The following is a 13,808-nucleotide window of genomic DNA, read 5'->3' on the forward strand; positions in this document are numbered from 1 at the left end:
TTCTTTAAACTTTTAGTGTAATTGCACATAAAGAATATTTTTAAATACATCTTAAAGAATTGCTTCTTATGAGAAATGAACATCAATATTTATTTACATAATCCTGGGTGGCCCTGTCATTGTAGATGTCTAAAACTACCCTACCTGGCCTACCTGGTGCCATTCCAGAAGTTGTGTGATGTATCAGTCAAACTTGTACTGATGGTTTAAAACTCTGATGTATCTGGATGACACCATACACCTGTGTTTGGACAACAGAATCACTCCTGAAGTGACTATTGTATTAGGGTCTTCTCTACAAAAATGTACCCCTGAGGCAGTGAAGAGTCATGTTGCAGTGGGTTTGTGATGGTTAAGCAGGTTGTCAGCAATCAAGAAAGTTGACATCAATGTGGCGGGTTTTTTTCTGACTTTCCCTCTCTGGACCTTGACCTTTTTCTGTCCTTTTTGTCTGGTGTTCCTGTTCTTCCTTATTATTAGAGCAGGCACCCTTGGTGCATATGCTGGAGCCCATAGAGGAGCTTTCAGAAGAGGAGAAAGGTAATGATTGATTTAGCTCAAAATATGCTGGCATGTGTTTCTTGAAAACAAAAAATATTATTTGATACCTACAGTATTTTTCATTGTATTTCAATTGAAGAATTATATTTTTGTGATTTGGGTGGGAACATTGTTTGTGTCAGTCTCCTGTTTGCTATTGCTTGTAAATATTATGATTTCCTCAACCAAGTTCAATGTTTTTATGAAAATCTGGCTAACTTCTTTAAAGCAGGCACATTCCATATGTCTAAAGGGATTTTAACGAAGCAGAGCAAAAATTATGGGGAAAAGCCCCTCACTAGGAAATTTTTGGTGCTGACACTATTGCAATATGTGCTCACTACCTTTTTAAACTCTGCATAAGAGGATAAAGAGTTCAGGTGGAAGGAAGTTGATGGTGGAGGTTGGAGCTGCCAGCTTCATGAATGCATCACAGGTGCTTTTACAAGTAATCTGACTTGCACCTACGCATAAGCAGCCACAGCTCCAGCAAGGGTTGTGTAATTCAGAATAAAGTTACATAGCCCAGCACTGGCAGCTGTTGTGCCTCTTCTGAGGAGACCTTGGAGAAGGTCACATTTACAATGACAGAACAGAAAGCACTGGTTCATCCTGCATGGTGTTCTTCTCCTGAAGGCAGCTAATAGTACCTTAGGTAAAACACCAAATAGCTGAGTAACATAAAAATCACTTCTGTGTGTGAAAATCAAAATCAGTCTTGAACCCTACAGCCAGTGAGTTTAAATTTCAAAGGAATGATGCTGTTTTGAAAACAAAATCATTGTTTGAATACATCTTGGGAGGTTTCCCCAGGGAAAATCCAGTGACTCTGAACAATCTGAAATAAAGACTGCTTGCATTTTTGTCGTTCCTTCTGCTGTTTCTCTTGCTTGCCATCTTCTCTCTTGATGGATTGTCTTTGTTTCTTCTGCTGTGCCTGAAGGCATGGCCTGAAGTGCAGAAGAGAAAAAGAAAGAATGCAGTCTGAAAAGATAGGTCAAGATTTTTTGGTTTTGATGACGGTCATTTTTAAGGGAGAGTGTGAAAATTCTTGACTCAGAATGTCATTTTCTAGGATTATGTAGGAGCTGAGACAGTGGACCAGATATAAGGTCCCTTGTCTCAAAAGTTAAATCTAATATTTAGGGATGAATGAAAAAACAATTCCTTAAATAATTGCTCTGGCAAAGAGGATTTGGCTTGAGTCAATTAGCAAGATAATATTGTCATTAATTAGGATAATGCTGGATAGTCTTGTTACCCTTATTAGTATGTAGTAATTAGGAATTTAAAGATGAGTTTAAATGTATCCTTTTTATTGTAGGGATTAACATTGGAAAGAGATAGGATTTTCAGAAGGCTTCTGGGAGCCTTACACTTTAAAATGTCTCATGTATGGCTTTCTGGCAGGATTTGGTACTGACCAAATGGCATAATGATGGCATAATGCCATCTTGTCCTGAGTGGGGATGGTCAGATAGCCCTGTCTTTCCTCAAGACCAATTGTTTGCCTCTTCTAGGACTCAGTTCTCCAGATAAATCAGTTTTAATGTAATCTCTGTCAGGGACTGAGTTGTCCACACAGTTCCCAAAACCAGATGAGATTTCAGCCTGATTATGTCCTCTTCAACACATATCTAATAGTATGGCAGCTGGATTCTCTTTCAGTTTTCATTACCTATAGTTCTTTTGAGGACCCCATGGGAAGCCAGTTTCTCAAAACTGCCTAATATGTCATTTGTGCATCTTGAGGCTTCTTCGTCTCCTCTTTAGAGTGCTTGTCTTTCCCTTAAAGAAAAATGAAAAGTAAATGGAACTGCTTTCTAATAAGCTGCCATTGTTTACAAATAGAAAAAGTGGCACATTTGTTTAAAAATATAATATTGGAAAGTCACAATATGGAATTGTGCCCTTCATTCCTGTCCTTCTCTATTGGGTGGTAGATGACTTTGCTGCCTTGTAAAGTATACTGGAAAGAGACAAACTCCTGCCCAAGATCTTCCTGTTACTTCAGGGGAGTTGGGAGTGTGGTTTATAGCATTCTTTCCTGGGATGTTTTATACTCTTTGCCAGTTTTGCTGACCCACTGCCAGACAGAAGCAGCCATCATGGTTCCACAGGTCATCGCTTCATTTACTTTAAGTGGCATTCAGCAAAATTTTGTCTTGCCGGTGACAATTTACAGACAGGCTCTAAATGTGTGTGTTTTGCTTCTTTACTTTCCTGTATGACCCTATAATACTTTGGCCTAACTTGAATGTCAGTCTTCATTTTAAATGGAAGAATCTGTCTAGATTATTCTTTATTGCTTGCCTAAGAGTTTTTTATTGACATAAGTGTCATTGTTGACACTTAAAGCAAGGGAAAGAGATAGGAACTTCTTTGTCTGCTTTAAGTATGTATGATGTCACAGACTTGCATAGAAGAAAACACAACACTTAACTTTGTCCTTGAAAGATTTTTGAGGATGGCTATTATCCATCATGTATTTTCTGTGAAACTAAGCCCCAGACTAAGGTTTTTTCTTTACCAAGACTTTGAAAGTGTTACAGCTTTGCAAAGATTTAATTTCAGTAGATGATTTTATCAGAGAACATCATGTTGCTTGAAGCTCTTCTTAAGAAAAAGTTTGTAGTGTTCTTGTTCTGATTTCTGCTAGAATTCAGCTTTTCTTTGAAATACCACGTTTAGAGAACTTAAGTATTGGAAGATAGTTTTTCTTTATCAGAAGTTTTCAAGTACAATGCTAAAAGTAAAGATCTTTGTTGCCAAATATTCAGTGCTGTATCTTTACAGTAACAAGAGCAATAAAAGATACTTGTGATGGTGAGTACAAAGTGCTGAGGTACAGATTCCAAGTGAGCTCGCTTTTGTAAGCTAGCCCAGGTTTTGAAAATGACACAATTCCATGTAGATAAAAAGTGCACATATATGTCTATGCTGTTTCTAAAGAATGCGTGCTTCAGTGCAGTTTTTGATTGTCTCATGTAATGTGGATTTTAAAAGCATCTCTTAACAGCAGTTTTCTTTCTTATTTTAGAAACTGAGAAAAGTGATCTAAAACCAGACAGAAGTAATAGGTATTTAATAAATGCTCTGAAGTCTGATCCTTCTTTAACTAAAGAATTGCGAGTTGTTTTGGAGGAAGCTCTGGAGGAGAAGCTGGAATCCTTGGGAATTAAAGCAGTAAGATATTGAATTATTTAAAAGAAGGGTAATCTTTGTACCGCTTTCCTTCTGTTGTCTTTCACTCCTGTACTACAGTTCTCATCCTATAAAATCCAAAGCTAAATTTCTGTGTTTTAAATAACTGTAAGTCCTTAACCAGTAACCTGAGAGGATGGCCATCAAATTACAGGTGTGGAGGATATGGCTACACTTGTGAGCAGTGTTACCAACTTCTGTGATTTTTCTACAAGCTTTGTGATATCTGAAGTCTAAAAGAGTGTTTGCAATACAATTTGTTTCCTTAGGGTGTTCGTGGAATATCAAGTGATCGCTTAAATAAAATTTTGCGAGCTATTGAATATGCCAGAGAGCGCAAAGAGAAGCAAGAGCCCACCATTCATGGAATTCGAGAGCATCTTCAACGTCAAGTTGGCCTTCGGGTTGAAGAGAAATCATTATCTTGTAGCAGAGCTGGTTGCTGTGCTCAGCTTCTTGGCGAAGGTTACAGTGGATTTTGGGGCTTATTTCATTGTCTTACATTTTATAACTGCTATTTAAAGTTTTATTTAACAACATTTCTGTACAGCTGCTTTCCTGCTTTTCCATATTAACATTCTATATAGTTATGGACAACTAAACTGTTTTCTTTGAAGGGTTCTTGACATGGTGTTTAACAGCAAGTATCTTAGCTCTGGCAAGATGCATAGTGTTGTGTTGGGAGTGTAGCAAGCACTTTGGCAGCAAATAAACCCCCTTGCTTTCCAGCTGGTCCTCACAGATCTGAAGGGCTGAGTATGACTGTGCTTAATTTCTGATTTTAACCAATTCAGCATTTGAAGTGTGATCATGTTCCCAGGTGCACCGGTAATGTGGGTCACAGTCTGAGTCTGGTCTCGTTTTGTGATACCAGATTCTCTAACACTGACACCTTAGCCTCAATCCCTCTTCCCTGGCTGACTGCAATGATGAGGGTCATCCAGCCTCTCTGCCTGATAACCTACCACCCCCTCAACATGCCTTCATGGCAACATAATCCCTTAGCTACCCATGTTGTGGCATATCTCATGGAAGTCCCTTCATCATATATCTCATTCTCATAGGCCTCATTCCTACGTTATCCACTGCGTGACTACAATCACACCTTCAGTTTGATGCCCCTATCACACCTGCTTAATGGATTTTTGGGGTGTCTCTGCAGAGCAATTGCTCATACCTCTCCCCCACACCTTTCATTATACCACACCCAGACTATTTATGTTTCTGACAAATCATTATACAGATTTTTATGTACATGTCTACGATAAAAGCAAAACATATTAGAGTCAGGATTAACATAGCAACAACAGGATGAAGTAGTTTATTGAAAATTCCTCTAGCTGTGAGTGACCATCTGAAGAGGGAGTCTGACCACTGTTGCTGTCCATCTTACTTGTTACTGTATTCTTAACAAGGTCCTAAGTAAAATTGGTTAGATGTTACCAGGACTGAAATTCCCTGTCAAATTCAGTGTCATTGAGGTTACCTTTCTAAATTCAGTGGGCAAAATGCCCTCATCTCCTTCCCTTATATCTGCTGCCACAGTAAATTTCACAAGTGAGAAGTGTGTGTGGTGCAGAATGTACTCTAGTAACCATATTGATTAGCTTCCATAGATAGAAGAAGTGAGGGTCTCCACCCTGCAGGTTGAGCACGTTGATGTGTGAACCAAATTTGATGATTAACTTGATCTTCAGTGAAGATGTGCTTGCATCATTCCCAGTATCATTCCTGGAAAAGGAAAGCAATACTTTCATTGGGGTTTGTCCAGACAGGTTATCCATTAGTGGCTTAACTTGTTTAACTGCTTGGACTAATAATGATTAAAGTCCCTTTTCCAGCTCAGAATATCTCTGTTCTGTCTCTTTCAATGCAGCTGGGCTGAATCTCTCTGGTCCATCAGGGCCAGCGTGAAACAGGCTGCAGTACCATGTTCTCAACAAAATCCCGTTGTGCTGCAATAGGGTCACTGGGAGGGCTGTGGGACCAAGCTCTGGAACTGCTTCATGTGTTGCTCAGTCCAATCCCATGACTTTCCCTTTCTGAGCAACCTGTGCAAGGGATGAGCAATAATAGAGAAAGCAGGGATATTTGCCCCAATATCCTAAAATTCCCATTAACTGTTGTAATTCTTTTAATCTAGACAGATTCTACCCATGCTCTATTTTTCCAAGGTGTCAGAAGCGGCTCCTTTAATCCATCAGGCTCTGAGGAACTTAACCTTCTTTGGGCCCTTGACATTTGGATGTAGGAATGTCCAAGCCTAAGGCTGTTAACCCATTCTTCTCCTTTTCTGTTGCACACACAAACTCCATGGGGTCTTCTCCACTTGGTATTGTATCACTGTGTTGCAAAAGTGTAACTACAGGCTGGGTACATGAGCAGTCTGTTAACCACAGGTCTGGTCACATTCTAAAGAGCCTCGGTCTATCAAAATAGAACATGTGTGGTTCTTTTGGATTACCAGAAATATATATATATACACATTTATATATATATATATATATATATATATATATATATATATATATATATAAAAGCATTAACTTCAGGGTAGCTGTTTATAGCACTAACAATACAATTGCAATCACAAGCTTATTTTCCTGGGTCAAAACACTTGGCGTAGCCAAGGATTCAATTCTAAAGGGTGTCTGATCTCTGAGGACCAGCTGTAAAGCAAGGGGGTTTATTTTCTGCCAAATTGCTACACTTTTTAACCCAACACATGGTAACTCTGAATTGCTTGGAAGAAAAGAATTGCATTTTTTTCTTCTCTTTTTTGTGAAATTATAGTCTGCAGCAGACACATCTTTAATTGTAGAAATTACATGTGAAAGATACCGAATATTGATTGTATGAATGACATAGATAACTTTTCTTATAGAAAAACACAGGTTCAACCCATTGGGAATTTCTTCATTTACCACACCTCAAAAACCATCAAAGTGGTCTCCATCAGCTGTCCGCCCACCTGGACAAAGAAAAATCATCCCTGAGTATAATTCTACACCAAAGTAAGAGATGCCATTTTAAAACACTCATACCTCAGATAACAGTCCTATGGGTTTGGGTTTTTGAGGCTGATGTGAACATTTCCTCAGTTGTAAGAATTGAGGGAAGAATTCACAAAACTTCCATATAAACTTTATGCTTGCTATCAGTCTTGAAATAACTTGTCTTGTTATTTTTAGATCCAGGAAAATTCTTGGAAGTGGAGCTTCCAGAAAGACATCTAGCATCACGTATGTTTTGTTCCCTTGCCTTTTTGAAGACGACATTTTTGTTGACATGTTTGCCATACAAAAACCATTATTAAGCTAAAATCATAAACACTCTTTGTGCTGCGTACTTCATTTTTTGGTTTCAAGTGTTACTCCATTTGAGTGTGTTATTATAATCCCTGAAAGATGGCATGTTTTTCTTTCAGCATATGTATTCTATGTTGTGGTTGAGAAAGAGCTATTCAATAAGATCAATAACTTCCTTTAGTTTCTCTCTTAGATGCTTTTTCTGACTATGTTAATAGTATTTAGAGACTTTGGGGATCTATTTTTTTCAGTTTATGAAAAATGATATACAATATTCCATGTTCTGTTCACATCAGATGCATTACTTTGCCACTTCCTGCACTGAAAGATTCCCACATCTGATTATTGTCACAAGAGACTTTCTGTAGCACAGATTCCTTGACCCTGAAATTTGCTGCTGATCCATGAAAGCCCATCTGTGTTTGCCCGGCAAGACTTGTTTTATACTGGTCTCTTGTTTTGTAAAGATGGTTATGTAAATGGAAAGAGTCATGTGTGTATAAGAGAGCATTTTGGGATAACTTTCTGAGTTTAATTACCAGTGTGATTTCTTTTAATTTTTTTTTAGTACTTAAAATTTAGGGGAGATTCTGCCTTTTTGCACTAGGAAAAATGCACATAATTGGAAAGGAAAGTACAAGGAAGTTTAAATATGTATGCGTTGACGCACGCACTGAAACCCAGTAAGTATACTCATGTTGTATGTGGTTTTCCTTAGAACACCACCATTCAGTTCAGAGGAAGAAGCTGATGAAGATGATATGAAACAGTCTTATGTAACACCAGAAGCATTGCAAAAGCAGTCAAAACCATCAAGCAGCATAGTCCATGCTTTTCAGAAGCCTTTTGGCAAAAGCAATGGGGATGGGATGGAGGAAAATGGACCTCAAGAAACTGGAACACCTGCCAAAACTTCTAAAGGTTTTTCACTGCATTTGTATATAGATGTTGTAATAGCTGTGCATGATTTTGCATTTCATGGTAATATTTCTGTGTTAGGAAACATAGTGAAGGCAGACTACCTAGTCTTGAGTGTATATATATATATATATATATATAGGTAAAGACTTTATGTTTTTGCTAATGTGTTTCTGTTAATGTATTACTTAGAGGAGATGTGCATCATGCTCTTCTATATAAATGCAGGAAAATACACAATATTTGTCACAGAGAGACTTCTTTTACTTATTTTTACGTTGGGGAAGATTTCTAGAGGGTTTACAGTAAAGTCCCTCCTTGTGAATGGAAACAGTCAATTTATTTTTTTTCTGAATTTTAGGAGCAGTTATTCAAAAACTGACCAAACAAGTTGGAGAGAGTCTTTCTAACCATGGAAATAAGAACAAACCAGCTGGAGGAATTAATGTTGCACAGGCATTTATTAAGAAAGAAGGAGTGAAAGAACCAAAGGTATCACTTTTAATATGCAGCATTGTTACATTCAGTAATTGAACTATATGTATGTTTTTTTTTTTTTTTTCCATGCTGAAATCATCTTGATGCAGCAAAGAACTTCATTCTCCAAGACAGCTTTGGAATTACAGCTAAGTAGTCTTTTTGGCTACACCTGCTCTGGATAATAGAAAAGTGCTAGCAAGGGACCAGTAGCAAGTTATTTCATCCACACTGCTTATTTAGCTTATACCTTGATTGGTTTGGATCACTAACCAATCAAAGTTTGGGCATGGTATCATTCTTATCTTCTATTCCAGCAGCATGGAGAGTCCTCTTTTATTCATTTTTCTAGTGTCTTGATTTGATGGAGGAAAAAAGGAATTTGCTTATCTAATATTTAAAAACATTATTTCTAGAGCTTTATCTAATATGGGTCTCTTAAACACATTTTCATTAGAGGACAAATGGCATTGGTCTTTGTTCTGCTTCAATCCACAGTCACATCAGATCTGTTGCTGTCCATTGAGTATGGGCTGTGTTCACCAGCAGAATACTAACACAATGGATTCTTTACCCCTCAGGCTCCTAAGGTCCTGGTCTTCTCAGTGTAGAGTTCTATAATTGGTAAACCATTTTGCTGCAATTTGGGGTCTTTGCCTGAACACTTTTTAAAAGGAGCAAAAGTTACTCCAAATGAGAAATCAGCAGCAGATAGTGATTTTATTTCAGTTTGAGTAGTTGTTACTAGATTGAAGTAGACAGGCAGGTACTAATTCTAGCATTCAATACAATATTTTTTCACTATATTAGCAAATAATATTTACTGAGAATCCTGTTACCCATAATAAAATGGATACCCTAGGGCTTCCTGACTGTGAGTCAAATCTGAAACTCACCACTTCCCCCAGAAAGAGTGACATTTCTACTTCATTTTCCAGAAAGGAGTGATTGTCCTAATCAACTTTGGCCATGAGGGTAGCATAATCACATTTAGCCTGTGTCCTTGTAATTGCTATTGATGACACCTAAGTTGTCCATTGACTGTTTGAGAGCAGCAAATTGCACCAGACTCAAAATTATCAATGCAGACATGACTATTACAGTGCAATTCTCTTTCTAGTGTTACTTCCAAATTCTTTGTAATGTCAGATTTTACAAGACTATAAAATGTTCACAGATAAATTGGTGGATGATTTTGTAAAGATCTTTCAATGGTGGGCCATTGTGTTCAGTAATTTGGGTTTCAAGAGCAAAGACCTGTAGCAAAATAAACCTCAAAACCTATGTTTTAAAAATGCTGTGGTTTTCACTGATAATCTCCTTTCCCCCATCTCTCAAATCCCTGAACCTTAAGGAAAGTATTAGGGGAATGAAATACCTGCTATTGTGGCAGAAGTTTGAGTTTGAGACCCTCAGAGAAGCCTGAACTTGGATAAGTCCATGGGACTCAGTGAGATGCTTCCCAGGGTCCTAAGGAAATTGGTTGATATAGTTGCCAAGCCATTCTTCCATGATAATTGAAAAGTCATCGCAGCTGAGTGTTTTAAAAAAGTAAGAAGGAGAACCCTGAGAACTACTGGCCTGTTAATCTCACTTCTGTGCCCAGAAGGATCATGGAACAGATCCTTCTGGACAGAAAATTAGACTATAGTGAGAAGACAGTGGGTTTTGATTAGATATTAGGAAGAAATTCTTTACTGTGAGGGTGGTGAGGCACTGGAACAGGTTACCCAAAGAAACTGTGGCTGCCCCATCCCTGGAAGTCTTCAAGGTCATGTTGGAGGGGGCTTTGAGCAACCGGGTCTAGTGGAAGGTGTACCTGGCTATCATGGGGGAGTTCAACTGCATGATCTTTGAGATCTCTTCCAACCCACACTTTTCTATTATTTTATAAAAAATGTTGTAGCTATGATTCATTTAGAATACATTGTGTCCCTGATGTATCCTGTATGGACACCGTGAGTTCAGAATAAGTTTATGAAACCAGGGCAGGCACAGCTACTTTTTTTCTGCAATCTTTACAGAAGAACACACCATCTTGTATGCTTTGGTAATTATATGCATATATTTATACCCATATTTATATGTTTAATATAGACATCTTTATATAAGTCTTTGAGTTAATAAAACTGTTTAGCAGTTTTAATTGGTGCCATGTATTTACCCTTGATCAAAACTGAATTCTGCTTGAAGTTGACATGTTTATCTCTACTTTTTTACAATCATTTGGGACTTCTTGAATGTTTGAGGAAACTCTTCCTCCAGCATTTCTCAGTATATGTGACTGACTTTCCCACTACCACACCCTCCAAATGCAGATAATTTGAAACAGCACAATAATGAATTCTGGTATGTTAAGAATACAGCATACTGAGCAGATCTGTCAGTTTTTGAAAAATAGTTTGCAATGTTAAAACGGAGTTATGTTGCAAGATAAGCATTACTGCAGTCTCTTACCCACTTTCGAGACACACAACATGTTCATATTTGTTGATTTTTCTCTAGCATATACATACCTGACATTGCTTTCTAATAGCATCTGAACCTTCCTTCTGTGCAATGGAAGCACCGTCTAGATCCTTACTGTAATACTGGAGGCTCCAGTGAAATAAGGTTTTAGCTTTGTGAGAAAACATTGTTTGCTTTCCACAGTTAAGCTCTCTAAAAATAGCTCAAATCCATCAAACCACATCTGACTGAAAAATAGGGAAATGCTGTAGCTCTTCTTGCTAAAGCTGTCAGAAGATAGTTCTCAGGCAGATGAGGTAAGAGGGAACCATAGGCTCATTGCCTAGGTTCATCTGTCTGAATTGACTCTCATTTTGTGAATATACAATACAAATATACAAATCCACCACTTATTTAAAATATGTTTGTACATATTGACACTGAGTCTTGAGGGGAATGTATACTTAAAGTTTGAGCACCATACAATTTTTTAAATGTTCATTATTTAATTTATCTTTCAGTAAATTAGGTTTAAATTGAAAAGGCCTTTACTGCAATATTTTTTCCTAGTTTGACTACAGAATGCTTGTAAACTGCCACCTTGTGTGTCATATCTTTATTTTTGTGTAAGTAATCTACATTCTAATGCTTAAAGGACTTTCATCTCACTGGAATATCCCAGGAAAGATAATCCTTTTTTAAGACTGGCATATAATACCTGAAAGCAGAGGTTTATGTCAGATACAGAACTGGCAGAACTTTAAATGTTTGCAGTTCCTGACTTAAAAAAAAAAATCAACCAAACATATTTTAGTTTCAGTACGATTACAGTGAATTAATATCATTTAGGTAATTGAATTAATGTGGATTTTAAAACTGTGACGATAGATTTCATAAAGGCCATGTGCCAGTGCATTCTTCTTTAGCAGTTTCACATTGTTGAGTTTAGGAAAGAACTCAGCACAGCTTCAACAGACAAAGGAAAAATGCCTGTTTTTTCTTGTGCCTGTTAGCTCACAGAAGCTGATGAAGATGATTGGGATATTTCATCAGTAGAAGAAGACGTTTTATTGATGAAAGATGACAGAGGTCAGAAGGCAATGACAGTTGAGAAAAACGAGCCCAATGCTGCATCTGTGGTACATGCATGGGGCCTTCCCAAGAAAAGTGCACCAAAGGAGGAAGGTAACGTATTCATAAGTGACTGACCCACCTAGAGGAGGATTAAGTACAGTGTATTACACATTGTAATTCAATAAATGGTGTTTCATAAGAAAAGAAGAAGAAAACCTTTGTGTTTGGTTTCTTGCTATATAAATATCATGTTTTTATGATACTTAGTGATACATAAACCACACACAGACATAAATACACAGAGATACCAACTTAAATTTGAGATTTTAAACCATAATATTATCAGACTTCAACATCATCTTAAAAATTAATCATCTGAGGTTTTTTTCCTTTCCAAATTTAAGGGAGAAGGGAACTCCCTTTTTCTTGAGTGTAATAATATTTCAGGTATCTAACTGACTTACCAGGCTGAGATAAATATTTGAACTAGTGCTAAAGCAAAAGCCTCAATCTTACATATTTTATATAGTAGTTTCTCACCCTAACATTTCAGTGTTTGTAAAGGTTAAAGCTGTGTCAGTTACATAAAGATACTTCTGGTTATTTTTGAAGGGAAGGTAAGGTTGATACTGACTGCTTGTATTGTGCTTTATCTTCTGTGAGAGAAACAATCTACGTATTAACAGCACTTGTCATTTGCTTACTGGTTGCAATTTGGGGCTTCCTGAAGTCCACAAGTGTTTGCTCACATAGCATGTAATTTTATTTTATAGACAAATACAAAGTAAAAATATCACCAAAAGAGTATTAATAACTATTAATTGTTCTGTCTGTTTGTTTTAAAAGGCCTTCATGAAGCTGATAATACAAGCACGTTAAAAAGCAGCTTAGTCACTGTAACAGACTGGAGTGATTCTTCAGACATATAATTGTTCCATTCCTGATTGGAGGTCCTGCTTTTGGGTTCTGCTGGGGTTCAAAAAGCAGGTGAAAACATCAAATGTTTCCCAGTAACTTCTCTTATTGGTCCTGTAATAACAAGGAATACTGTTTACAGAGCTCTTGTGTCTTTCCGTCTGACTCTGAAAAAGAATATTGAAATATGCATTACTGGCCGTGTCTGTTTGGAAACAAAGTAATTCTTCTTTCATTTTGTGGTAGTTTAACCCCAGCCAAGCCCCACACAGCCACTCACTCACTCCCTCACCTGTGGAACTGGGGAGAGACTTAAAAGAGTAAAAGTGAGAAAACTCGTGGGTTGAGATCAAGGCAGTTCAATAGGGAAAGCAAAAGCCACACACTAAAGCAAAGCAAAACAAGGAATTAATTCACTGCTCCCCATAGGCAGGCATATGTTCAGCCGTCCCAGGGGAGCAGGGCCCCATCATGTGTAATGGTGGCTTGGGAAGACAAATGCCATCACCCCAAATACCTTCCTGTTCCTCCTTCTTCCCCCACTGTATATACTGTGCATGATGTCACATGATCTGGAATATCCCTTTGGTCAGTTTGAGTCACCTGTCCCACCTGTGTCCCCTCCAAACCTCCCGTGCACCCCCAATCCTTGCCGATGTGGTGGTATGAAAAACAGAAAAGGCTCTGTGCAAGCCCTACTCAGCAATACCAAAAACATCTCTATTATCAACTCTGTGTCCAGCACAAATCCAAGACACAGCCTCATACCAGCCACGGTGAAGAAAATTACCTTTATCCCAGCCAAAACCAGCACACTCATGAGTTCAGTGGTGAAAGTCTCTTTCATTTTTCTGAGGTGAAGATTTAGCTTCTTATGTTTACATTAAAGATTGAAACTGGGCTTGCAAGAAAGCCTGTTAACCA

At 37.8% G+C, this 13,808-nt stretch overlaps 1 protein-coding gene across 2 annotated transcripts in view; it reads left to right on the forward strand.

Moving 5' to 3' along the window:
* Window positions 1-13,808, forward strand: part of DZIP1 (DAZ interacting zinc finger protein 1) — a 40,885-nt gene that overhangs the window by 25,035 nt on the left and 2,042 nt on the right. Inside the window, exons 13-20 of one of the 2 annotated variants that reach the window (XR_008429320.1) lie at window positions 3,581-3,726; window positions 4,014-4,209; window positions 6,629-6,758; window positions 6,936-6,986; window positions 7,771-7,973; window positions 8,332-8,462; window positions 11,909-12,080; window positions 12,816-12,956. Coding sequence is in view for 1 of the 2 variants with exons in the window: in XM_053935204.1 (XP_053791179.1) it covers window positions 3,581-3,726; window positions 4,014-4,209; window positions 6,629-6,758; window positions 6,936-6,986; window positions 7,771-7,973; window positions 8,332-8,462; window positions 11,909-12,080; window positions 12,816-12,898 (1,112 nt within the window). In the remaining variant the exon portion in view is untranslated. Of the gene's footprint in view, window positions 1-3,580; window positions 3,727-4,013; window positions 4,210-6,628; window positions 6,759-6,935; window positions 6,987-7,770; window positions 7,974-8,331; window positions 8,463-11,908; window positions 12,081-12,815; window positions 13,077-13,808 lie in introns of those variants that run through there. The other variant, XM_053935204.1, reaches the window with a different exon arrangement.

The sequence above is a fragment of the Vidua chalybeata genome, chromosome 2 (assembly GCF_026979565.1).
Source record: "Vidua chalybeata isolate OUT-0048 chromosome 2, bVidCha1 merged haplotype, whole genome shotgun sequence".
Taxonomy (NCBI): Eukaryota; Metazoa; Chordata; class Aves; order Passeriformes; family Viduidae; genus Vidua; species Vidua chalybeata.